This window comes from Physeter macrocephalus, chromosome 9 (assembly GCF_002837175.3).
Source record: "Physeter macrocephalus isolate SW-GA chromosome 9, ASM283717v5, whole genome shotgun sequence".
Taxonomy (NCBI): domain Eukaryota; kingdom Metazoa; phylum Chordata; class Mammalia; order Artiodactyla; family Physeteridae; genus Physeter; species Physeter macrocephalus.
Window position 1 is genome coordinate 82928666 of NC_041222.1, and position 27493 is coordinate 82956158.

Sequence of the window (27493 nt, forward strand, 5' to 3'; positions counted from 1 at the left end):
GGGAACCCTCTTGCACTGCTGGTGGGAATGTAAATTGATACAGCCACTATGGAGAACAGTGTGGAGGTTCCTTAAAAAACTAAAAATAGAACTACCATACAACCCAGCAATCCCACTACTGGGCATATACCCTGAGAAAACCATAATTCAAAAAGAGTCGTACCACAATGTTCATTGCAGCTCTATTTACAATAGCCAGGTCATGGAAGCAACCTAAGTGTCCACTGACAGATGAATGGATAAAGAAGGTGTGGCACATATATACAATGGAATATTACTCAGCAATAAAAAGAAACGAAACTGAGTTATTTGTAGTGAGGTGGATGGACCTAGAGTCTGTCAGAGTGAAGTAAGTCAGAAAGAGAAAAACAAATACCATATGGTAACACATATATATATGGAATCTAAAAAAAAAAAGGTCATGAAGAACCTAGGGGCAAGATGGGAATAAAGATGCAAACCTTCAAGAGAATGGACTTCAGGATATGGGGAGGGGGAAGGGTACGCTGGGAAAAAGTGAGAGAGTGGTATGGACATATATACACTGCCAAATGTAAAATAGATAGCTAGTGGGAAGCAGCTGCATAGCACAGGGAGATCAGCTCGGTGCTTTGTGACCACCTAGAGGGGTGGGATACAGAGGGTAGGAGGGAGGAAGATGCAAGAGGGAAGAGATATGGGGATATATGTATAACTGATTCATTTTGTTATAAAGCAGAAACTAGCACACCATTGTAAAGCAATTATACTCCAATAAAGATGTTAAAAATAAATGTCTTGAAGAGTATAAAAAGACTGAGGAGCTGTTGTAGATTTAAGGAGACTAAAAGACATGATAACAATGTAAAACATAATCTAGGGTTTGCTTTAGCAATTAAGTATGTTATTTGATGAAGTAGTAAAATCTGAATAAAGTCTGTGGATTAGGTAATAGCATTGAATCCATATTAATTCCTGTTTTGGTAATTGTGCTGTGGTTATATAAGAGAATGTCCTTGTTTTTAGAAAATAAAAATTGAAAATTTGGGATAAAGAGGAATGATATCTTCACTATACTCTCAAAGGTTCAGAAAATGACGTGTGTCTGTGTGTGTTTGTGGACGTATGCATATTTTAATGGGGAAAGAGTTGAAGTAAATGTAGTTAAATATTAACATTCAGTGAATCTGCGTAAAGGATATATGAGAATTTTGTAATGTTCTTTCAAATTTTCTTTAAATCTGAAATTATATCAAAATAAAATTTGAAAGAAAAAAAATGCATAGCTGAATGTATCACAAGCAAAATCAATAGAGAAATGACAGATTAGTAAGAACCATATGAATGGTATATGACAAAGGGATCATTTCCTAAGTATATGGAACCAACAAAGAAACAATAAGATAGTAAAACAATGGGCAAAGAAAATAAGTAGGCAGTTCATAGTAAAAGAAATAAAATGGCTTCTAAACACACAAAATTCTACCACATTCATATGAAAATATAATTTAAAAATATATAGTTACCTTTTTCACTTATCAAACTGTCAAGAAAAATTTGACAATCTTTTAACTTCTATGATGTGTAAGTTTAAAATATCCGCAACCTGGAAATTCTCTTCATTAAAAACTGTATGCTTTCTGACATATAAAAATACTAGATACAAACAAATGCCCATCAGAATGTGATGGGGTAAATAATAATGGTACACCCATTATTAATGTATATATAGGATATATACAAGTAAGATTTTAAAAATAAGTGATACAGATATACAGGTTCTAATATCTAGACTAATTAACAAGCCATGCCTATTTTCTGCTTACATTTTCAAAGATTATAATCAGCAGAGGAATGTGGGGACCATGAAATAGTGGAGGTAGCATTTACCTGCACTTTCTTTTGTAATGTTTTAAATATTTTAGGCTGGTGCATATATTATCAATAATAAAAAATGAATCACATTTTCTCATAGAATAAATGCCATGTCTGCTGTTTTAGAACCCTCCTGCCACTAAAATCTATTCTTAATTCTGTTTCCAATGTTTGTATCAATACTTGCATTTTTCATACGTCATATTTTCTAATAGTATGTTAAACAATAATGGTACCAGTGGAAATCTCTAATTACTGATTTTAATTCAACTATTTATTTCCATTTAAAATATTTGTTGTTATCAGAGAATAACAATATTTACGTAGTTTTCTACTATGCCTATTAGTAAAGAATGATGAACTAATCACTTTTCAGTAAATATTGATATCAACATACTGCTTTTCTCTTTTAATTTAATTACTTATTCTAATTTCTTGATATTCCATCACTGTTGAATTTTAGAATTAAAATCACTACTAATTTTCATTTTATATACTGCAAGATTCTATTTGCTAAAACACATGTGTGGTCATACATGACACGAGTCAATAATTATTTTTGTATTGTATTTACTATGATGGTTGTATAGTGATGGCATATTTTTAAACCACAGTGGTGCAATGAAAATAGTAAAATGTACTGGGAAACACTATCTTTCTCTAGGACTTGGAAGATTTGAATAAAATTATCTTGTCTTTAAACATGAGCTAAATTCATATGTCCATCTTTTCATGTTATATTTTAAAATCAACATTATTGATATAATTTACATATAATAAACTGCACCCATTGTGTTGCATTCAATGCATTTTGACAGTTGTGTACACCAACACAATAAAAATACAGAACATTTTCATCATCCCCAAAAGGTTCCTTGTACCAATTTGCTGGCCATCCCTCCCTCTGCCCCTAGCCCCAGGCAACCACTGATGTGATTTTTGTCACTTCACTGTATATTAGTTTTCATTTCTAGAATTTCGTATAAATGCAACCATTCAGTATATAATACTCGTTTGTGTCTGCTTCTTTCACTCAGATGGCTTTGAAATTTATTTATGTTGTTACATATATCAGTAGTGCATTCCTTTTCATTGCTGAATAGTATTGTAGTATTCATTTATGAATATACCACATTTTGACTATCCATTCACTTGATGATGGACATGTGGGTTATTTCCAGTTTTGAGCTATTATGAATAAAACTGATATCTACATTCATGTACATGACTTTGTATGGACATAAGTTTTTATTTCTCTTGGGTTAAATATAGGAATGGGATGGCTGTGTTGTATAGTAGTTGTATGTTTAGCTGTTAAGAATTTGCCAAACTATTTTACAGTGTTTGTGTCATTTTATATTCCCATTTGCCATGTATGGGTTCCAGTTGCTCCACATCTTTCAACACATGATGTCAATCCTATTTAGTGTTTTTAATGAGTGTATAGAGGTGTCTCGTGATTTTAATTTGTATTTCCCTGATGGCTAATGTTGAAAATATTTTCTTGTCCTTATTGGCTATTTCATATCTTTTTTCATGAATGATCTCTATTTGAATTTGCTGCCGTTTGTGGAGAGGGCGGTTATCTGCCTTTTTACAATTGGCTTGTAAATTTCTTTATATTTTCAGAATACAAATCTTTTGTCAGATGTCTACTGCAAATATTCTCTCCCATTCTGTATCTTACCATTTCATTTTCTTAACAGTGCCTTTCAAAGGACAAGTTTTTAATTTTGAAAAGTCAAACTTACCATTTTTTCTTTTATAGTTCGTTATTTGTGTGTCCTATCTAAGAAGTATTTTCCTATGGTCCTGGTACATTTTAAATGGTTGCTCTATAATGACATTTACAATTTATGATTTTTTTTTCAGTTTTTTTTCAGTTTTGATCAGTTATGTCTTGCTAGGAAATCACTTACTCTTGGTAGTATTCTCTTCTGGTCTTATTGATTGACCCAGTATCTGTGGTTGTTTTTACTCATTACACATCTTGTTTAATTTTGCTATCTGTCTACTTCATTTCAGTTTCTGTGGGGTATCTAGTTTACTGGGGTTTAAAAAAATCTTTTCTATTTATTTTAATAGAGAAAAGATGGACTACTTTATAAATTTGGTGCTTGAATAAATTCAGGCATACTTTCCCATGCAAGAGAAATTTAAAATAGAATGGTTTATACAAAGCATGTCTATTTTTATCACATAGCATAAGTCAGGAGGTAACTTGCTGCTAGTGTTGATTAAATATATGTCAGGACATGTCTCTGATTCTTTTGGCCTCTCCCCTATAGTTGAGAAAATGTTTCCTCTGCCCCAAGCATCATGTAAAAGGAAGAAAGTGTAAATTGATGACAGCAGCTAAGTCTGTCCTTTTCTTTAGGAAAGCAAAGGTTTTCCCAGAACTACCAGTGTTTTGCTTCTCCTGGCCTGAGTCAGTTCACTTGGCCACTACCAGCTTCAAAAGATGTTAATGGAGTAAGCAGTGAGATAGGAGTACTGGAATTGCTCAGCAAACCAACAGTGTCTACAACTGTGAAAGTGACTATCCATATCCAAGAAAAAAGATATACAAAGTATACAAAAAAACCCACACTTAAAAATCTTATAATATGTGAAGATTAACTAAGACTAGAAATTCAGAAACTGTGGAAGAATAGATGGGCATACTGAAACATGTAAAAAATAAAATGGGAATGGTAAAATATCATATACAAAGTCAAGAGACAAACAATAGGCTTTTTTTTTTGAAAGAAGTTACTACCTTTAGAACATAAAAAGCTGTTACAAATTGACAAGTCAATACAAAAAGAAAAATTTAAGATGGTTTATAAAGGCAACTTTGCAGATTAGCAAAGTGGCCAAGGAACTTTTAAAGAGGTATATTAACATGTCAATTAAAATAAAACTAGTTATCACTTTGAAATCATAAAACTCCTCAAGGTTAAAGAGTAACAGCTACTTTTAATACAGGGGAAGGGCACATTTTTATACTTATGTTAGAAATATGAAATGCTAGTCTTATTTCAGAGAAATCTGGCAACATCTATTAAAATAAGAAAACACAATTCAATCCATCACTCTCACTCTTACAGTGGAAAATAAAAAGCTCCAGTAGGTAAGGGCATGATTATGCTTGTCCACTAACCTATTATGCTATGTCACCTCTTGAAGATGTTTATCAGATCATTTTTCCTAGTGACAAAAATGTCAATAAACAGTGGCAAAGTGGTTGAACAAATTATGGCATGTCCACACCATGGACTCTTCAGCAGGTTAAAAGTACTGTTGAGTGCAAAAGATGCAAAAATGTGTGTATAATCCCATATTAAGACAATTGAAACACACACTCATATATGTGTGCACAGATAACATATTAATGTGTCTACATATGGTTATGAGTATAAAGAAAAATAAAAGAAGTTCATCAGCATTGCTTATCTGTTGACAGACTGTTGATGGCTGGAGTTGCTGAGAGTGGAGAAAGTACAAAATTCAAGAGATAAAATATATTATAAGTCACATTTATACAAAGTTTTATGTGTGTGCACATGTATCTTTAAATATTTTTTTTTAATTAAAAGAAAGGCGATTTTTGGACTGATCTATTTGTCCCCACTGGTTCTAGAGACATGGGCATGAAATTCAAGCAATAAACAAGAGGAATCATATTTCTTGAGGAATTTGCTTCTATACGAAGGCTTCTTCCACTGTATCAAATATAGAGTTTCCTCCCACTATGAATTTTGTGACATTTTAAGAAAATGATGTATTCTTAGAAGACTTATCTTTCTCAATTATTTATCTGATGTCCAGTAAGGTGTAACTCATGGACAAAGACTTTTTGACATATAACATACAATATACAATATCATAGGGCCTCTCTGTAGTATGAATAACTTGTAATTAATAATTTATAATTCTGACTTGTGTAAGAATACTTTCTCACTTTTAAGAAATACACAATTTTACTTGTGTATAAATACAGAATACCGAAAACTGATTTCTGAATGAAGCTATTCCCATATTTAGTGCATTTGTCTTCCTCTAGCAGAAATTTTCTGATAACTTCCAGGTGTAGTGTTTTCTAGTCACTGCTTTTATAGGTTTTTCTCTCCAAAATGAGTTTCTGTAATGAAGTATGATTTGTGAATGCAGCCCTACCTACATTTAATCAAAGTACTCTCCCCTATGAATTACCTGATGTATAATTAAATAATGGTCCAAGTGACCGTTTTCTTACATTTACTGAATTCACAGAACAAGATTCCTTTTTGAAAAATTAATATAAAGTGCATTTTAAATTTAAAAATTTATATTGTAAAACTGTCTTAAAACAGTTCTGCTGTAAATACAAGTGAATTGTATTATAGTGCTGTCATAAAAAGATACAGCTGTAGAGAATGGACTTGAAGACATGAGGAGGGGGAAGGGTAAGCTGGGATGAACTGAGAGAGTGGCATGGACATATATACACTACCAAATGTAAAATAGATAGCTAGTGGGAAGCAGCCACATAGCACAGGGAGATCGGCTCAGTGCTTCGTGTCCACCTAGAGGAGTGGGATAGGGAGTGGGGAGGGAGAGGCAAGAGAGAGGAGATATGGGGATATATGTATATGTATAGCTGATTCACTTTGTTATATAGCAGAAACTAACACACCATTGTAAACAATTATACTCCAATAAAGATGTTTAAAAAAAAAAGATATGGTTAACTCGCACTACTTTCCCAAGTCAAGTCTATACTCCACATTTCCCCCAATCAATTTATACTGACCTTGGGGTTTACCTACTTAAGATTTAGCTCTCATATTCCACTGATAATTTTCCATCATCCATTCCTCAATCAATTCCCAAGTATCCCTTGAGATACATGGAGGCCCACAAAACACTCTTCCTTTCTCCTAGAGATTAATTGTGTGTTTGCAAAAGGTAAAGTATCTCTTTTTTTTTTGGCTTGGTAATGTAGAATTGTATTTTTTAAAAGGTACCTGAGAATAAAAAAGTTGAGAATCAAACCGCTGGGCTCTTAACACCAGTTTTCATTAACTTAATTTTCTATTAATTATCCAATGGGTGTGGGGAGGCATACTATCAAAGAAGGAATCTGAGAGGCTTAGTCAATCTGCTCCTTTTGCTAAAGTTTGGCAGCTACCATAATAAAATTTGACACCACCAGAAGATATTTTCTCATATGTATCAAAGTTTATAAAGTGTTTAACAAAAGAGTGAATGTCTTAACTTTTAGCAACAAAAATTGGGAATAAAGTCATGTTGCAAATCAGAGCACTTTCATTTTTTGGAAAGTTTGGAGAGTTTTGGTAATTAAAAAAATATATTTCTGGACTCTGCATTCCTTAAGTAGCAACAGCTATCTCAGTGAATTAAAAACTTCTGTTAATGGCAATGTAGGTGGTCTGTACCAGTACTCCCTCTGAGAACTAAAAGAGGTGGAAGAAAATATTAAATATGTTTAGCTTTGTGACAGCACTGGAGAGCTACCGAGGAAGTGAGAAACTGCAAGAATAAGATTAAAGACATAACCTCTGGAATTTGGAACTATTTATTTAAAAAGAAGTGTTTGCTAATTCTTAAAGCAAATACTGGGCAAGAGAAGCTTAAGACAGTTTTTTGAAAAACTTATGGGACTAAAGGGACAAATAGTAGAATTAAGTTCCCTCTAAGGAGGAGGGGCCTGATAAATCTCCCAAAGTCCTAAGTCTTGAGGGTATCCCCTAAGAATAAGAGTGAAAAAAAATAGACAAGACTTCACAGGGACTGCAGCCCAGTTTTGAATAATCTCAGTACATGATTGGATGAAAGCAATCAGCGATTGCTCGTGTTCCTCAGCTGGTCACCTGTTAGAAGCAAAGGAAATACTCTCTGAAAGATATCATCCAGACCATCTAATCATATCTACAATTTTTAATATATAATGTCTAAGCAGTTCATTTAAAATCACCAGGTATATGAGAAGACAAGACATCACCAAAACCCAAGAGAAACAATAGTCAACAGAAAAATACTATTGGGATCTAGACAATGGGGTCATCACTAGGAGAAGGAGAGGAACATAATGAAGTAAATGCATAATTTGAATAAATAATAGCTAGAAATTTCCCCAAATGTGCAAAAAAAAAAAAAAAAAAACCCAAAGAAAAAAACCATTAAGTTCCAGATTTTAAAAAACACTGCAAACCCCATGCAGGATAAATACATAGAATATCATACCTAAGCATATCACTGTCCAACTGTTGACAGCCTAAGACAAAGACATAGATTTTAAAGGAGTGAGAGAAAAGAAGAATTTTTAAAAGAACATAACCTTCAAAGGTGACTGGATTGAAAGCTTACTTTTCAACAAAACAATGAAATACAAATCATAACAAAATATCTCAAAATACTAACAGAAAATAACTGTCAACTTAGAATTCTATACTCAGTAAAAACATCCTTTAAAAATGAAGGCAAAATTAAGACATTTTCCAACAATGAAAACAATTTGTCACTAGCAAACATACACTAAAAGAAATACTAAAAGGTGTTCTTCAGTCAGAAAAAAAAAAACTGATTCTAGAAGGAAAATTCAAGAACAAGAAGGGAAAAAAGTAACATAAAGGGTAAATATATGGATTAATTTAAATGCATATTGACTCTGAAACAGTAATGATTGAGTGTGTCAACTACATTCAGAATTAAAATGCATGCTACCAATACCATATAAATCAAGAAGGAAATAAAGTCAATGTTCTAACTCTTCACCTTATACAGAAAGTGGTGTACTAATTTACATTAGCCTTTAATAAGTACAGTATGCATATTGTATTAATATCTTCCATAGTAAATTTTGAGACAAAAAGCACCACTAGAGATAAAAACAGACATTTTATAATGATTGTTTCAACTAACCAGAAAGAGTATAACAATTCTAAATATGAATGGATGTAAAGACAAAGACTTAAAATATATAAAACAAAAACTGGTAGCTCTAAAAGAGAGACAAATTCACAATTATTCTGGGAGATTAGTACACACATTCTTTTAGTATCTGATAGAATAAAAGATAAAAAAATTTTTAAGTATATAGAGGATTTGAAAACACAATTGATTAATTTGTAGAGATTGAAAGGAAATAGGAGTACTCTTCCAAATGTGCAGCTATCTTCTAAGAATACAAGCTCAAATGCAAGACAATTGCCTCATAATAACCTAGTATGTAATAATAAATATGTAGAGAATGCATTAACGAAATTGGAAGGAATGAATTCTAGGTTTTAAAACTCATTTTCTTAATTTGTCTCTTTTTCAATCAGAAATCAGTAAAAAGTAGGGGTTTCTGTGGAAGATGCTGAGAATCCAGGGTGCTAAATCTGTAACCTGCAGCTAAATTCCATGATCTCAGGGCCAGTTCTAGTGTGACAGGTAGTCTATGGGGTGCTGCTTACATCATTGATCACTTTTGGGATATAGGCTGGGAGCACTTTATACCTCTTGGGCATGAGTTACCTGCTGCCATGGCAGGGAATTAGTAAACGTGGGAACATATTGGTTGCCTAAAGATGCCTGTGAATATTCAGGTAAGTCTGTGGTTCTGATTTGCCAATCTCAAAGTCAAATTGTAAATTTTAAATTTACAAATCCAAATTTCCACACACTGATAAACATTATAAACAGTAAATAATACTGACTTCTCAAATAAAAAAAAAAGTAGAGTCCTTCTTTGTGCCTTTAATGTCAATTTTCACAAAAACTTCTAGCTTTTCTTCATTATAGACCTGAATTGTCTATACTTTTGCCTTGACTTCAGTGTCCTTAGGGTACTTGGACAATGAAAAATTTTCTTAGAACACTGTTCATTAAGAAATTCCTTTGGTCAACATTGAATATTTTTGCTAAGCAGGGCATGAAAAACTCAACAGCCCTGATTTATAAAGCTGCTTATCCAAAATGTGAAACAAGAAAGATTGCCAAGTTATCTCCTTCCAAATGTACTATTATTTGCAAGGGCTTGACAATCCCAAGTAACCAAGCATGGCCATTAAACACTGCTTAAACACTTTCTCCAGAGTGTCTCCCCATATGTGTAAAACTGGACGTCAGCTATGAGATCCAGATGTTCATACTTCTGACTACATAAAGTGACTTTGGTTACCTCTTGCTTCTTAGTCAAGCTATAGCTCCTCAAAACTTTTATCCCCACACCATGATTGTGGCACTGAGCATTCTACTTCCCCAGTATCAGATTTCTGATGTATACTGAGTTGTGCTTTCCAGTTGAAGGCTTTCCTAAAGTCACTACATTTATAGGGTTTCTGTTTAGTATGAATTTTCTGGTGTTTAATAAGATTTGATCTGATGGTGAAAGTCTTTCCACATTCAGCACACATATATGGTTTCTCTCCTGTGTGAATTCGATGATGTTCAAGGAGTTGTGACTTCTTAATAAAGGCCTTCCCACAGTCACTGCATTCATAGGGCTTCTCTCCAGTATGAATTCTCCGATGTCGATTTAAGTGTGACTTCTGGATGAAGGACTTCCCACATTCAGTACAAATATAAGGTTTCTCTCCTGTATGAATTCTCTGATGCATAATTAGTGTTGATTTTCTTGCAAAGGCTTTCCCACATTCACTGCACTCATAATGTCTTTCTCCAGTATGAGACTGCTGATGTATATGGAGGCCTGACTTCCGAGTGAAGGCTTTTCCACAGTCATTACATTTATAGGGTTTCTCACCAGTATGAATTTTCTGGTGTGTGAAGAGATTTGATCTGTCAGTAAAAGCCTTTCCACATTCAGCACATCTGTAGGGTTTCTGTCCTGTGTGAATTTGCTGATGTACATGAAGCTGTGATTTCTTCGTGAAGGATTTCCCACAATCATTGCATTCGTAAGGTTTCTCTCCAGTATGAATTCTCTCATGTGTAATAAAATGTGACTTATGGAAGAAGGCCTTCCCACATTCAGTGCAAACATAGGGTTTTTCTCCTTTATGAATTCTCTGGTGCATACTCAGTGTTGACTTCTGAATAAATGCTTTCCCACATTCACTGCATTCATAATGTCTCTCTCCAGTATGACATTTCTGATGTATCCTGAGCCGTGACTTCCAGGTGAATGATTTTCCACAGTCACTGCATTTATAGGGTTTCTCTCCAGTATGAATTTTTTGGTGTTTAATGAGATTTGACCTGTCAGTAAAGGCCTTCCCACATTCAGTACATATATAGGGTCTCTCACCAGTATGAATTTTCTGGTGTATAATGAGATTTGTCTTGTGGGTGAAGACCTTCCCACATTCTGAACATATAAAGGGATTCTCCCCTGTGTGAATTCGCTGATGCACATGGAGCTGTGACTTCTTTATAAAGGACTTCCCACAGTCACTGCATTCATAAGGTTTCTCTCCGGTATGAATTCTCTCATGTGTAATAAAATGTGACTTCCGGATAAAGGCTTTCCCACATTCCGTACATACATAAGGTTTTTCTCCTGTATGAATTTTCTGATGCATACTTAGTGTTGATTTCCTTGTGAAAGCTTTTCCACATTCAGTACATTCAAAGTGTTTCTCGCCAGTATGAACTTTTTTATGTATATTGAGGTTTGAATTCTGAGAGACATTTTCCCCACATTCACTATAATTATAGGTTTTTTTTCCTCCAGTATGAATTCTCTGGTGTCTGAACAGATCTGACTTCTGGATAAAGGCTTTTCCATGTGGACTGCATTTACAGTCAGTCTCCTCAGTGTCAGGAGTTTTCTCATGGTTTGAGTTAAGGGAAAAGTCCTTCCCATATTCAGCGCATATAAAGGGTTTCTTTCTTGTATAAACCTGAGGTACAGCAAATTGGGACTTCCGAGTGAAGACTGTTTCATATTTGCTGCACTCATGATGGTTCTCTTCAGTATAAATCCTTTGATGTGCAAAGAGGTGTGACTTATGGGTGGAAAGTTTTACACAATCAGAAAGTAAGTAGAGGTTCTCTCCATGAAATTTTTGATGTTGAATGAGAGTTTGCTTATGACTCAGAAGTTTCTTACATTGATTATATTCACAAGCATTCATTTCTGTATGAGAATTCATATGAGTGAAGATATTACCATATCCAAAAATCTTATCAAAATTTTCTGTTGCATTGTTTCTATTATAATTACATAGGCTTACAATAGGCTTCAAATTCTTTTGAAATGAGTCATACTTATGTAGTCTTTTTCTTGAAGGAACAAGGTATGTGTTTACACGAAATATTTTCCTAATGTCTTTATTATATTCACAGTCTCCCTCATCAGCTAGCGTATCCTTGTTGATGGAGGCAACATGACTTAAATGTTTGTTCTGGTTTTCCTCACATCTCCCTGTCTGTTCATCATCTTGCCACAATTCTTCTAAAATGGAATACAGGTCATCTCTTGTGAAGAGATTAATTCTCTCAAGCTGGATTGAAACTCCTTCGGACATTCCCTGTTGTGACGTTTCAAAACCAATACCCTGATCTAAAAAATAAAATAAAATAAAACACACAAAGAACAGTTAGCAGAACACAGAAGGGATGATACATAGAGTGGATACAGGGTGAACACAGAGAAATAGAAGAGGTTTATATAAACATAATAATAAATATAGATAAATATATAAAATATGAATAAATATATGTGTAGTAATCTCTTTATATATAATAATATGCAATAATAAAATAAGCATTTACATTACATTTACTGTCTGATAAACAATAGCATTTAGATTTGCCAGGCATTTTTTCCAAGTTCTAACTCATTTAAACATCATCACAACCTTTTGTTATTTGTGTTATTATTGTCCCTATTTTACAGATGAGGAAACTGAGCCACAGAAGAGTTAAGTAGTGTGTCCAAATCAAATGTTTAGTAATTGGGGAAGATGAGATTCAAACTGAAGCACATCAGTTCTGTGCATGTAGCAGAACTACATAGTAAGGTGTCAGAAGAACAAAGTGACAAACTATGTGGCTAAAAAGAAATGTTTCTGAGTCTAGATTCTTACTATCCTTTATCTATAAATCCTAATCTCCCTGCTTTCTCTTTTCCCTATTAACCACTGTGCCCTAAATACCAACTTATTTATGTTTAGAAAACTATTGTAGCCTCAGTCATCCTGAATTAGCTTTACCATTACAAACAATAAATGTATGTATATGATTCAATTCTTTATGTCCTGTTTGGGGTGCACATACATGCATCTAATAGGAAGACTATAACAGCAAAAAGGGCCAACTCTGAAGCAGAGACTGAAACTTGTCCATCAAAATCTGTCCCCTTCCTTCAACAGTATTAAGCTTGTAGCCAAGCATGTGTCTGCCTCAAAACAATAGGTCTAAAAAAAAAATAAATAGGTCTGTGCAGCCTCATTTGTCATTAGGTAAAGCCAAGTAATTCAGTTATCACCAATCAAATGGGAGTAAAAATTATATTTGTTGTAATCATGCCAAGGTCTTAAGGAAGTGGGTGTGTCTCCCAAAACCCTCTCCTCTTCCCACTGGCTATATTCCAGATTTGCAGCTGGCAATGCCCAAGGCAGAGATCAGAAAACTACAGCCCTCAGGCTAAATTCAGGCCTCTACCCAAAAGCTAAGAAAGGATTTTACAGTTTTGAATGGTTGAAAAAACAAGAGTAATACTTCATGGTACATGAAAATTATATGAAATTCAAATTTCCATGTCCATAAATTCTTATTGGAATACAGCCACATCCATTCATTGATGTATTGTCTATAGATGATTTGGGGCTTCAAAAGAAAATTGAGTAATTATGACAGCAATCACATGCCTCACAAAGCCTAAAATATTTACTTCTGGGCCTTTACAGAAAATGTTTGCCAACCCCTGATCTAGGAGATGATGGTGCAATGACTTTCTAGAAACTCTGTCCCTAAATAGTCACTGGAAGCAGAGTGGCCTGGCAGACCTGGCCCACTCACTTTGGAACTGTCATGTGATGAGTCAATGTTTATATTCTCTAAGTCACTCTTTCTTGGGGGTCTCTCAGTGACAGGGGCTTAGTTTTACTCCAATATACCATTCTTGCCCAGAATAAGAATCACTAATATTCCAAATTCTGGAATAGTGTGTAAGACGTAGTAGATTCTCAGTAAATATTTAAGTAAAAATTAGATTATTCTTGAATATAGACTCAGTCTAACCTCATATCCATTTCATTCTATCTCTAGGGCCTTGTAATGCCCCCAAACACATTCTTTAATTTTTATATTACATTTTTACTCACACACATTAATGGCTTTCATTAATCCTGAGGACCTCTAATACTGATTTCTAAACAAGGATTTTCATCTTTTGCAACCTTTCACTTTCTTTAGCTTATAAACCCATTGCTACGCCTGACAACATTTACATTATTACCAACAATGTTCAATGTAAAAAACTTGCTCCTGTGGTAAAAAGTTTATCCATAGGGCTTCCCTGGTGGCGCAGTGGTTGAGAGTCAGCCTGCCGATGCAGGGGACACGGGTTCATGCCCCGGTCCAGGAGGATCCCACATGCCGTGGAGCAGCTGGGCCCGTGAGCCATGGCCACTGAGCCTGCGTGTCTGGAGCCTGCGCTCCGCAACAGGAGAGGCCACAACAGTGAGAGGCCCATGTACCACAAAAAAAAAAAAAAAAAAAATGTTTATCCATATTCCTCTGTCACACATTGAATTACTCATTCAATAAAATACAGAGTCATAATTCAGGCCAATAAAATGAAGGTATGCAAGCTATCTTTCCACCAGTCACTAAAGTCTATTTTATTACTGAATCCAAATATATATTCTTTTCCTTTTCCCCATTAAGCTTCCTTTTTCTGATCCTCTGCTCCTATTCAAAATTCATTTTCTTCATGGATCATTTAGGGTTCTATGCTCTGAAAATGAATCTCAAATCTCAGCACAACTCTAGGAAGGCTCTCTTTTCTTTTAACTTAAAAAAAAAACATATTTCTGAGCCTTTCATAGTCATATTTAATCAGCACAGATTTGCACAATAACAAATGCTTAATGCTCAAAGCCTGAAATTTTAAACATTTCTTGCAGTTATCTTCCCTTTCTAATTACAATTATTGGCCCTTTGAATTACTCCTAGCAGAAAAATTTTCAAATCCCTCTGAAATAGCACAAAATAACCTCCTCTGACTATCCCATAAATTAAAGAAGTTAATTTCCCTAACTATTCTCTAAGGAAACATTTTTTAAAAGAGGTAAAAGACTCAGTTATCAAACAAATTAATGTCGTTTTCTCTGAATTTCTGGGGGTTGGAGAATTAGAAAAGGGAAAAGCAATGTATGCTGTAATAGTTAGGTCCAATTCAAGGAGTAAGTGAAACCTGAGAGCAAAGCATAAGTGTGTGGATTATCTGAATAGGCAGATAGGTCAGAAAATAAAGGGTCAGATGCAGGGGGATCATTAAAGAAAATGTTAAAACAAAGTAAACATGATTATGAAAACTAAACAGAGATAAATCTGAATTACAAATATGAGGCATGTTCTTCCTTTAGTTTATAAACCCATTGAGAGAGGAATTTGTCATATGTTAGATAATATTTCGCACCATATAGCTATGACAAGATAAGCAGAATATTTTAATCAGCATCTAAGAAAAAAAGTTAAAAAAAAAAAAAAGGAAACAGTACATCCAAATAGGGTTAGAATAATCCAGGCATAAGTAAATACAGACATGGTTTTGGTGATATCACTGGAAAGTAAAAGGAGGAGGGCATCTAACTGATTATTTTATAAAAGAGAAAAATTAGTAGAAAGAGCATAAAGAATTGTTTGAGAAGAGGAGTCACAGGGAAAAGCAAAAAGCACAATAAAATATGACAAAATTTTGAAAGGTGTGCCATCTGCTGTTAGCATGCTGCATTGTAACTGCTCTTCCTCCACACAAGCAGCCACTTGATGGGCCCTTATATGTGTAAGGTATCAGTTGTTCCCCTGAAAGCTCTATACAATGGGGGCCAATGCCTCCTTGAGACACGCAACCAACAGCGACAGGTTAAGACTTGTTCCCGATTCTGGAGTCAGTCATGGCTTATGCCAGAATTGAGACACATGATTCAAGCTGAGACACAGAGATAGGTCTAGGTCACTTTAAGGAAGGCGCTGTCCTTTACATATGTCCCATAATGCCAATAACTTCCAACTTCAATTGGTTAAAAATATGACAGAGCATTATAATTTATTTATATTGTTTAAAATCTTATGGACACTGCTAAGGCCTGTGTGTACAATATATGTATTTAAACTCTGTGTTGATAGATTATTTGTTTGTGCTTCTTTCACATAACATTTCATAGTACATTTCTGTATATTAGTACTTCCTATACTTATAATTTTTTTTATAGCTATGGTAGTTTTCCCTCTGTTTGGACCATTTGGGTTGTTTAGTTTATCCTCATACATAGTGTAGCCATAAACATCTTTGTGTCAACTTCTTGACTTTCCTTTTGCTTACTTCCCTGGAGTATGTCCCCAAAGTAGAATTTCCAGGGCAGGAAGCATGTTCAGTTTAATATCACTTATTATATGTTTCCAGAGTTCTTTCCAGAAAGATTTGGCTAAACTTACAGAGCTTTCAGCATTGTACCTGTTTCTCAATGTACCTGCCATCATCGTTTTAACTGTTATTATTTTTTTGCTGTTTTTATGTTTGTCATTTTTATTTCAATTTCATTTATTGCTAATCAGCCTACAAAATATACGTATAAATGTGATTATTTACTCTGATTCTTATTTCCACTTATTAAGTATACTCTGAGAGAATAAATATATCCTCACCCATACACAGAGAAAAAAAAAATGACAGAGACCTGTGGGACTCTGCAAATGTAGCATAAAGTAGCACAGCTCAAAGTGTATACTTTGAGTATATCACCAGACAGCAGTAAAGCCACAGAACAAGAGAAGACCGCCTGGTGGTGGTCATCGTCTAAAGATCCTGCTTACTACACCAACTGTTAAGTCACCTGCAGAGGAGGAATGGACTCCCACCCAAAATTTGGTTCAAATATCAAGAATGATGATTTGACACACATATCAATAATGTGTGAAAATGTTCATTACTCACACAATGAGGCTTTAAAAGGGAGAGCTCCCAAGCAGGTCCAAAAGTGACTTAAGAGAGCAAGAAAAGGAAACTGGTTTGGGTTTTTTATGGTGGTTGGGATGTGGGGCTAAGCTGACTGATAGAGTGCAACTTCCCACTAGTACCAAGGGAGAGAGCACCTGGGCTTTCTTGTCAGTTTGCCCAGATGTGGGGCAGAAGGTGAAGAGACAGTGGTGAAGTTTAGAAGGTGTCAGCAGTCAAATACCAAAAATGAAGTCAGAATCTACTACAAGGTATATGATAAGATGTTCAAAATATTTTGTTATTAGAGAAACACAAATTAAAACAATAGTTAGAAATTAAAATCCATCAGATTAGCCACCTTATGTGAAATTATTAAAAATATGGGCAGGGATGTGGAGAAACTGATGTCCTTGTATGTTCAGGGGATTGCAGAGTAATACATCCAATCTAGAAAACAACATGTTTATACTTAGTGAAATAAAGTATTAGTATACTCAGTAATAAAACAATCCCACTACTCTTCCTCAAGAAATTCCCATTTCCTATAAGAATAGTTCAGGAAGAAATTTATTACAGTACTAGTTGTAGTAGCTGGAAAGCTGGACAAGTAAATGTGTCATATATACACACTATGGAATGTATGCATCAATTAGAAGAAATGAACTAGAAAAACACATTGTAACATGAACCAATTTAGTTCTGAGAGAAAAAAATAAGAAACTGAGTAGGACATACAGCACAGTACCATTTCTATAAATTAAAATGACCAACAATTTAAATTTTACAATTACCCCACAAATTCAAGGATAGATTGCAAACATATCAAATATAATAGAGCAGCTGCCTCTGGGAAGAATAAAAATAAATAGGGAGTGAGGATTAAAAGGGAAAAATAAAGAAATAAAATTTAAAAAAATTTTTTAATTGTAAAATAGGGAATTCCCTGGCCATCCAGTGGTTAGGACTCTGAGCTTCCACTGCAGGGGGACATGGTTGGATCCCTGGTCAGAGAACAAAGATCCTGCATGCTGCAGGGTGTGGCAAAAAAAAAAAGAAAGAAAAAAGTTATGAAAGAAATAAAATAAGAAGGGGAGCTTAAACAGAGTGATGAATATATTGACTACAAACTGAGGACTGTAATTTATTCAATTTCTTGCACACAAGGTACAGAAACTTTTTGTAAAATATCAAAATTAATAAATTAATCAGAAAGACCTAGTGAGTGTTTGTGTTACACTAGCCAGGTAGGAAGAAAATGTCAGGAATCATAATTACTAATGTCACATACAACAAAAAGCTGTCCCCAAATGTAGGTAATGGTACCCTCAAAGTCAACAGTTGGAGGAGAGGCATGGGAGAAGATATAATAAGGCCATCTCTAGGTGACAATTCTGAAGCACTAAGGGAAAAGAAAAACAATGAAAAGAAATCAGCAGGCATGTGACCCACAGTAATTTTTTTAAAAAGCAACTCTCTGAGCTCCTGAATGTGTAAGAAAATGATTTAAGACCTTGATGGAGGCAAAAAGAATAAAAAATGCTATAAAAAGGGAGAAAAAGCAAAAAAGCAGTATCCTATATCCAATGTACCAGTAGTTGTAGCACATCCCTCCTAAAAAGTCAATCAAAGTGAGATGAAGAGAGTGGCATGGACATATATACACTACCAAATGTAAAACAGATAGCTAGTGGGAAGCAGCCGCATAGCACAGGGAGATCAGCTCAGTGCTTTGTGACCACCCAGAGGGGTGGAATAGGGAGGGTGGGAGGGAGACGCAAGAGGGAGGAGATATGAGGATATATGTATATTTATAGCTGATTCACTTTGTTATAAAGCAGAAACTAACACACCATTTTAGAGCAATTATACTCCAATAAAGATGCTTTTTTAATTAATTAATTAATTAATTAATTTAATAGACAACCAGCAAGGACTTACTGAATAGCACAGGGAACTCTGCTAAAAAAAAAAAAAAAGTCAAGGCAACAAAGACACGGATATTGGAAGGGGCCTGAAGTAGGGATGGCATTTAGATGTCCAAGGGGCCAATATCAACTCTATCCATGCAGTTCCAAAAGTTCAGAATGTTGAGAAACATCATATTAATAGCACTTCAAAGTTGTCAGCCTCTGCCAGTACAACTGCAGTTCTGTTGTGCTATCACTTATGCTTTTTGTTCCCTACTCACCTAGATAGCTCTGGCTTGAGATTTCACCATCCAACATACATGGCTCTTCTTCCCACTCCAAGTTGAAAATGACTTCTGGTTTGGGAACTTGACACCCTAATAACAGGAAATGATAAAATACTTGATTTCAGAGGTCATACAATGAAATATTCCATTTACTTTCCAGAAAAGTTCATGGGGAACAGAAGTATATTCATAATATTGTTAAGAACATAGGACAAAAAATAAGGACAAAACTATTACACACTTCAGATGTCCTGCAGTCTTTAGAAGTCCCACGTACCTCAGAAATCTCACAGATTCCAGAAATTCCACTGAGAAGGAAAATACACTCAATTAGGTACAGCCTTACCCAGCAGAGCTGTGCTTACCCACTGAGATCAAGTTGAAATAGTTTTCCAGCATTACATTCCTGTATAGACTTTTCTGAGCAAGGTCCAACTGTTGCCACTCCTCCCTGCTGAAGTCTACAGTTACATCCTTGAAAGACACTGATCCCTGGAAAAACACATGCTTGTTCAATGTAAAGGATCAGGATTGCAGGACAGGAACAAGATATTTAGAAACTTATTTTTAATAATTTTTAACATGATACAACATGTAAGATTCCCACTAAATACCTAAATTTTACATTATTATTTCAAGGAAAAAATAAATATTAAAAGTATCATGACATTCTTTCTATGGTTCTGATAATATTCTGGTGTTTTATTTTGTTTTGTTTTTATCTGTGTGCTGGTTACAAAAGAATAAGCTGTGAAAACTCATCAAGCTGCATACATGATTTGTGCATTCTTTTCTATGTATGCCATATTTCATTAACACTTCACTTAGAATATATCTTCTGCTTTTCACTTTGCACTCATCAATCTACTAAGTCAATTCTTTCTTTAAAAAAGATGAATAAAATTGGCTTTTTTTTCAATAAACTGTGTGGTATTGGCATAAATATAGACGATAGAATTCAATGGAATGTAACCAAAAATCCAAAACCAAACCCTCATATTTATGGTAAACTGATAATTCAACACAGGTGTCAAAACAATTTAAAAGGGGAAAAATAGTCTTTTCAACAAATGGTGCTAGGACAAGTAGCATCCACATGCAAAAAAATGAGGTTGGACTCCTACCTCATGTCATATTAAAAAAATAAACTCAAAATGGATCAAAAGATCTAAATGTTCTTAAGTTTTAGCTTAAAAGGGTATATCTTAGTGACATTGGATTTGGCAATGATTTCTTTTTTTTTAATAGATCTTTATTGGAGACTAATTGCTTCACAATACTGTGTTAGTTTCTGTTGTACAACAAAGTGAATCAGCTATATGTATGCATATATCCCCATATCCCCTCCCTCTTGAGCCTCCCTCCCACCCTCCCTATCCCACCCCTCTAGGTCATCACAAAGCACCCAGCTGATCTCCCTGTGCTATGCTGCTGCTTCCCACTAGATAACTATTTTACATTTGGTAGCATATATATGTCAATGCTTAGATATAAAATCAAAAGCACAAGCAACCAAAGAAAAAAACAAATAAATTGGACTTTATCAAAATTTAAAACTTTGTGTTTAAAAGGATACCATCAATAAAGTGAAAACACTGGGGGAATTCTCTGGTGGTCCAGTGGTTAGGTCTCTGCGCTTCTAGTGAAGGGGGCATGGGTTCGATCTCTGGTTGGGGAAATAAGATCTCGCATGCCCTGCGGTGCAGCCAAAACAAATATATAAAGGGTGTACTTTTAAAAAAAGAGAGTGAAAAGACAACCCAAAGACTGGGAGAAAATATTTGCAATTATATATCTGATAAGGGACGTGTGTATAGAATAGATAAAGAACTCTTACAAATCAATAAAAAGATAAATGATCCAATTAAAAATGGATCAAGAATCTGAATATACATATCTCCAAAGAAGATATACAAATGGCCAAAAAAGCACATGAGAGGGTCTCAATACCTTCAGTCATAAGGGATATTGAAATTCAAATCAAAGAGATACCCCTTCAAATTCACTAAGATGATTATAATTTTAAAAATGCTCTGTTTGTGCCTATTTGTATTTTTATTATTATTTTGTAGCAAAATAATAAATGACATTAAAATTTGCATTCTGACATTTAAAAAACTGCTTAAATCATTAGTCATTAGTCATCAGAAAAATGCACCAATTAGGATGGCTATAATTTTTTTAGAAAAAAGACACATAATAACAAGTGTTAGTGAGGAAGTGGAGAAACTGGAACCCTCATACAGTAAAGGTGGGAATGTAAAATGGTGCAGTCACTTTGTAAAACAGTCTAATACTTCCTCAAAAGGAATAATATGACCCAACGGTTCCACTTCTAGGTACATACCCAATAGAAATAAAAACACTTATCCACATGAAACTTGTACAGGAATGTTCATAGTAGCATTATTCTTAATAGTCAAAAATAGAGCCAATGCAATGTCTGCCAACTAATGATGAATTTTAAAATGTGGTATATCCATACAAGAGATTATTCAGCCATAGAAAGAAATGAAGTACTGATCTATGCTACAGTATGGATGAATCTTGAAAATACTATGCTAAGTGAAAGAAGCCAGTCACAAAAGACCACATATTATATGATTCTATTTATATGAGATGTCCAGAACAGGCAAACCTATTGAGACAGAAAGAAGACTACTGGTTGCCCAGGGCTAGGGGGAATGGAAGGATGTCGGGGGGTGACAGCTAAAAGGTATGAGTCAGAGTAGGGAGGGAAAGAAAATGTTCTAAAACTGTGAAAAAGTGTGCACAACTCCATGAATATACTAAAACCCACTGAATGCACACTTTAAATGGGCAATATATATGGTATGTGAAGGAGACCCTTTTGAGGCACTGTCATTTCCAGATGGCATACAATAGTCTGTGGCAGTCCAGTGCTTCTTCCAAGAATAACTATAAATGCCAGATGAAATACTGAAATCATCTGTTTGGAAGTACTGGAAGCTTGTTAGGTACTAAGACTCTCAAGAGAACATTGAAGATTTAAGTTGATGTACGAAGCCACTTTTACACTGGGAGTATTTACCAATTCTGGGTGTGGCAAAAGGTGAAAATCCAGCTTTGAACAAGTAGAAGGCTACAGTTGGGTGACAGAGAAACCAGAACTCAAACACACCGCCAATTTTCCCCTCAGGACATCTGCCAAATTCTAGGGATGTATGGGCAGAAGACTAAAAACTTAAGCAGAATAGCCTCTGAAAAGCAAAGCAAAATTTTAGTAGTCTGGTAAGAAGACAGAGTTGGCATCTATCAGGAGGAGGGTCCACAGAGGACAAACCAGGCTCTCAGCTGAAAATCCTAGATGGCCAGAGTGAACCAAAGGTAGACTATTATTAGGGCTTCAACTCAGCCTTGATTCAACATAACACTGTGCCTGACTGGATAAAGATGTTCATCTTCTACTCTATCTGCTCAGGGAAAGATGAATCCACTATTGAGAAAGATATCATAATCTAGATCTTCTACAATGCTTTATACATGTTTTGATAAAATAAAAGAAATCCTGTGCTTATCAAAAAACAGGGCCAAATATCCAAAACCAGAGGAAAAAAATTCAAAAGAAACAGTCCTACAGTGCTTTGGAGTTAGAAGAAAAGATGGAGAATTTCATTAGAGAAAATGGGACTTATAATAAAGATATCAAATGAAAACTGAAAAATTCAGTATCTAAAATTAAGAACTGAGAGAGGTTTAATAGCAGAATACAGAATTACTGAAATGGAAGACAAGCAAACAGAAAATATCCAAACCAGACCACAGAGTTTTTTTTTAAATAAAATAAACACAAGTACATGTGACATATCACATGTACAACACAGTGAAAAGGAATAACATATTGTAGTCTGAGAAGATAAAGAGGGAGAATATGAGGCAGAAGCAAAATTTGAAAAAGTAATGGTGAATGACAGCAACTCAAAGATTCAAGAAGTTTCTCAAATCCCACTTTACAACACTGTAAATACCGACTATGCAAAAACAGTAGCAGTAATATCTTGTGAAGTTTAAAATATGTGTAGAATTTAAATACAGCAAATGGAATTAAGGTGTTTTAGTATCTCCTGAGAAGGGGGCAAGGTAATAATGAGTTAAAAATGGATATTGTAATATCTAGGGAAACAAATAAAGGAATGTATAACAAGCAAGTTAACAAAATAAAAATTAAATTTTTGACTAATCTGAAAGAAAGTCAAGAAAGGAATGTAAAAATAATATTAAACAGACAGTTCAAATATAAAACTAATAAAACTGGATATAGGACTTCCCTAGTGGCGCAGTGATTAAGAATCTCCCTGCCAATGCAGGGGACACGGGTTGGAGCCCTGGTCCAGGAAGATCCCACATACCGCGGAGCAACTAAGCCCTCGCACTACAACTACTGAGCTCGCGTGCCACAACTACTGAAGTTCGTGTGCCTAGAGCCCATGCGCCACAACAAAGAGAAGCCACCACAATGAGAAGCCCGAGCACCACAACGAAGAGTAGCCCCCGCTCGCCACAACTAGAGAGAGCCCGTGCACAACAACGAAGACCGAACGCAGCCAGAATAATTAATTAATTAATTTAAAAATAAATAAAGAAAGAAAAAAACTGGATATAAATTCAAGAATATCAGTAATTGCATTAAATGTAAATAAACTAAACGATCAAATTAACAGCAAAGATTGAGACTTCCAGTTCAAAAAAAAAAAGTTAAATACATTCCACCCTATTCATCCTGCTAAATAACTAAATACCTAGGTTTGTTTCTAAAAACCTAGAAAAACATATAAGCATCTATCCACACCCTTGACTTTCTCTCAAGAGCATACTTTCCTACAGTGAAACTAATTTTAGCATCTTTTGGAATCTTGATAGCCCCAAAATTTCCCAAAACATCAAGTCCAGTTCCTTTTTGCTCAACAGTTCTTCCTTCAATCTGTCTCTTAACATTCATATTTTACTATAAGCAGGAAGAAGAAACCAGGCTACATCTTCAACCTTTTGCTTGAAAATCTCCTCAGAGAAAAATACAAGTTCATCATTGACAAACCTGCTTTTCACATAACTACAGGACAAAATTCAGCTAAGCTTTCTGCCACTGTATAACAGAGATGCCCTTTTCCTCTAGTTTCCAGTAATATGTTCCTCATTTCCTTCTGAGTCTTCAGCAGCAGCATCATTAACACCCATATTTCTATCAATAGTCTGTTTATAATAATTGAGATATTCTCTAAAACAATATAGCTTTTTTCCTAGTGTGCTCCTTACTTCATTCTGGGTCCTCTAGCAGAGTTAACATTCATATTTCTATTATCAGTCTGTTTGAGGAAATCTAGGCTCTTGCTATTATACTCTTCAAAATCTTTACAGTTTCTATCCATTACCAAATTCCAAAGCCATTTGACATTTTTGGGTATTTGTTACAGCATCATTCCACTTCCAGGTACCAAAATCTGTAATGGTTTCCTATTGTTGCTGCAACAAATTGCCACAAACTTAAAACAAAAATTTATTATCTTACAGTTCTGGAGGTCAGAAGTTGAGAATAGGTCTCACTGGGCTAAAATCAATGTGTTGGATGCACTTCTTCTGGAGTCTATTAGGGAGAATCCATTTCCTTGTCTTATCTGACTTCTAGGAGGCTCGTGGTCCCTTCCTCTATCTTCAAAGCCAGCAGAGTAGCATCTTCAAATCTCCCCTTGACTCTGACCCTTCTGCCTCCCTCTTTCACTTATAAGGAACTGTGATTACACTGGGCCCTCCCAGATAATCCAGAACAATCACGCCGTCTCAAAATCCTTAACTTAATCACACCTGCAACATCCCTATTGTCATGTGAAGTAACATATTCACGGTTTCAGGAATTAGGATGTGGATACATTTGGGGGTTATTATTCTGCCTATCACATCCAGTAAGAAAAGATGGGATAGTAAAAGTAAAAAGAATGGCTTAAAATTTCTGAGTAAAAATGACTTACAATCTAGAATTAGCTATGAAATTACTGAGGGTAAAATAAAAATATTTCCAGACATGCAAGGTCTCAAAAAATTTACTTTCTACACAATACTTTCTAGAGAGCTACTGGATAATATTCTCTAAAAATGAAAGCATAAATCAGGAAAGAGCCAGAAAACAAGAGCTCCAACACTTGAGAGACATGAAAGGAATTCCTAGTATCATGCCAAAGGGAGACCCCCAAGTCAGTGGATGAGTGTCAAATAGAGAGCAACTTCAAGCAGGTCAGACTCTAAGGGAAGCTTCTTTCAATAGCTGAAATAAATACCTATATTCTGGAGCCAAATTGCTTGGGTTTTACTTCTGGCTTCACCACTTACTAGCAGTGTGACCCAGGGCAAGTTACTTCTCTGTGGATCTGTTTCCTTCTCTGTAAAATGAGGATAATGATTATAGATACCTCAAAGGGATTATGATTAAATCAGTTAATAGAGAGTGTTTATAGTGCCTAGCATATAGTAAGCCTATATTAATGTTTGTGATTACTGTTATTATCTAATATATTTTAACATATTGAGAAGATATTTATATGCCTGGGAAGAATGTGGAGTTGAATTAGTGATCCAAATATGGAAAATGAAACAAATGATTAAACCAAACAATAATTAATTCCAGGTAAAACAAAAAATAGTGCATAAAAGGTAAAATAAATGGTTCAGCTGTGAATATAATTTAAATAATCATAATAATAAATACAGCCTATTGATTTACCCAAAATTATGATATACCTGATTAGAAGGAGGGGAAGAAGAAATGTGCATATAAGTGTTGAAGCCTTAAGTGTCTGAAAGAGAGTTAAATCCCTATTTTCCATTGTGCTAAGTCAGTAGAAACTGCCTAAAACTGAAAACCAAAAGGTACCAATATAAACATGTTATTTAGACATAGGAACGTAAACACTAACAAAATTAGTTCAATTGAGTTCAGAGTGATGTGATTACCTTTAAGAAGTTGCAATTTGAGGGGTAAGAGAGCAGCTAACAGGTGGTTTGTTTTTTTTTTAATGAAGCTTCAAAAAACTATTTGAGTAAACATATCTATAACCTTAATGATATTCAAAATTACATATTTACTTTTTTTTTTTTTTTTTTTCTTTTGCGGTACGCGGGCCTCTCACTGTTGTGGCCTCTCCCGTTGCGGAGCACAGGCTCCGGACGCGCAGGCTCAGCGGCCATGGCTCAACGGGACCAGCCGCTCCGCGGCATGGGGGATCCTCCCGGACCGGGGCACAAACCCGTGTCCCCCGCATCAGCAGGCGGACTCTCAACCACTGCGCCACCAGGGAAGCCCAAATATTTACTTTTAAAAGTTAAAATGCAAAGAACAAAGAGGTAAAAAAATTGAAAAAAAAAAAAAAGACCATGCTTAATATATAAATAACTCCTCCTTTAAGAAAAAAATCAATGAACTGACTTCGACCCCTGGAAAAACAGGGTAGATGCACTTGTCCCTATTCACCCACTAAGTACATCTAGTAACCATAGACATTATCCATAAAGCAAACATAAGAAGACTGAAAGCTTAAAGAGAAAAAAAAAACAAACTGTCTAGGGACCTCAGGAACCAAGGAACTACACAGCATGAGTTTCCTGAAGTCTATTGACTCATACAGCCCTGATCAAGTACTAGAAAAGCCTACAATCCAGAAACACCAACAAGGGCACAACAAAAAAACTCAAAGAAAAGTCTGCTCTCTCTAGCTAAAAGACCAGGAAAGGGGCAATCTAGAAAGACAGAAAACCTTTAGGCAAAACATGCTCCAGCCAAACATAACAAATAAACAGAAAACTCTGGGCCTGATCTCATGCCCATCAGCAAAGACCCAGTGGGTAGCTTAGATTCCGACTCTTGCCTGGCTGAACAGAGGGGTCCCATCACAGTGCAATGGAGTGGTATGGAAAAAGAAAAAAGCCAAGTGGAGTTTTGGGACTTTCATCCGTGCATAGTAGTAATGAAAGAAAAAAATAGAACAATATCACTCCTAAACATGATACAAAATCCTTAAAAAATATACTAGCAAATACAAATATATAAAAAGAAGTGTATGTCATGACCAAGTGGAAATTATTCAGAGGTTGCAAGGCTGGCTCAATATGTGAACATCAATCAATGTAATCTACTGCAGTAATAAGCTAAAAAGGAAAATCACCTGACCATGTCAACTGATGCAGAAAAAGCAACTGACAAAATTCAACATCCATTCACTCAAAACTTTGCCTCACAAGGTGGTCCTTGCACCAGCAGCACTAACATCCTGTGGGAATCCCAGTCCTATTAAATCAGAATCTGAAGTCATGTGCAAGTGTGAGAAGCACTGCTTTGT

General features: G+C 35.1%; 1 protein-coding gene across 7 annotated transcripts in view; it reads right to left on the reverse strand.

Moving 5' to 3' along the window:
* Window positions 1-7736: 7736 nt before the first annotated feature.
* ZNF484 (zinc finger protein 484) overlaps window positions 7737-27493 on the reverse strand; it is a 30389-nt gene continuing 10632 nt past the window's right edge. For 5 of the 7 annotated variants that reach the window (XM_024117179.3, XM_024117178.3, XM_007124376.4 and 2 more), the window contains 3 exons: window positions 19514-19640; window positions 19143-19238; window positions 7737-12349 (listed from right to left, as the gene is read on the reverse strand). In XM_024117179.3, the coding sequence (XP_023972947.1) occupies window positions 10023-12349; window positions 19143-19238; window positions 19514-19640 (2550 nt within the window). In that variant the 3' untranslated portion in view covers window positions 7737-10022. Of the gene's footprint in view, window positions 12350-19142; window positions 19239-19513; window positions 19656-20724; window positions 20844-27493 lie in introns of all 7 variants that reach the window. The other 2 variants (XM_055087281.1, XM_007124373.4) reach the window with 2 other exon arrangements.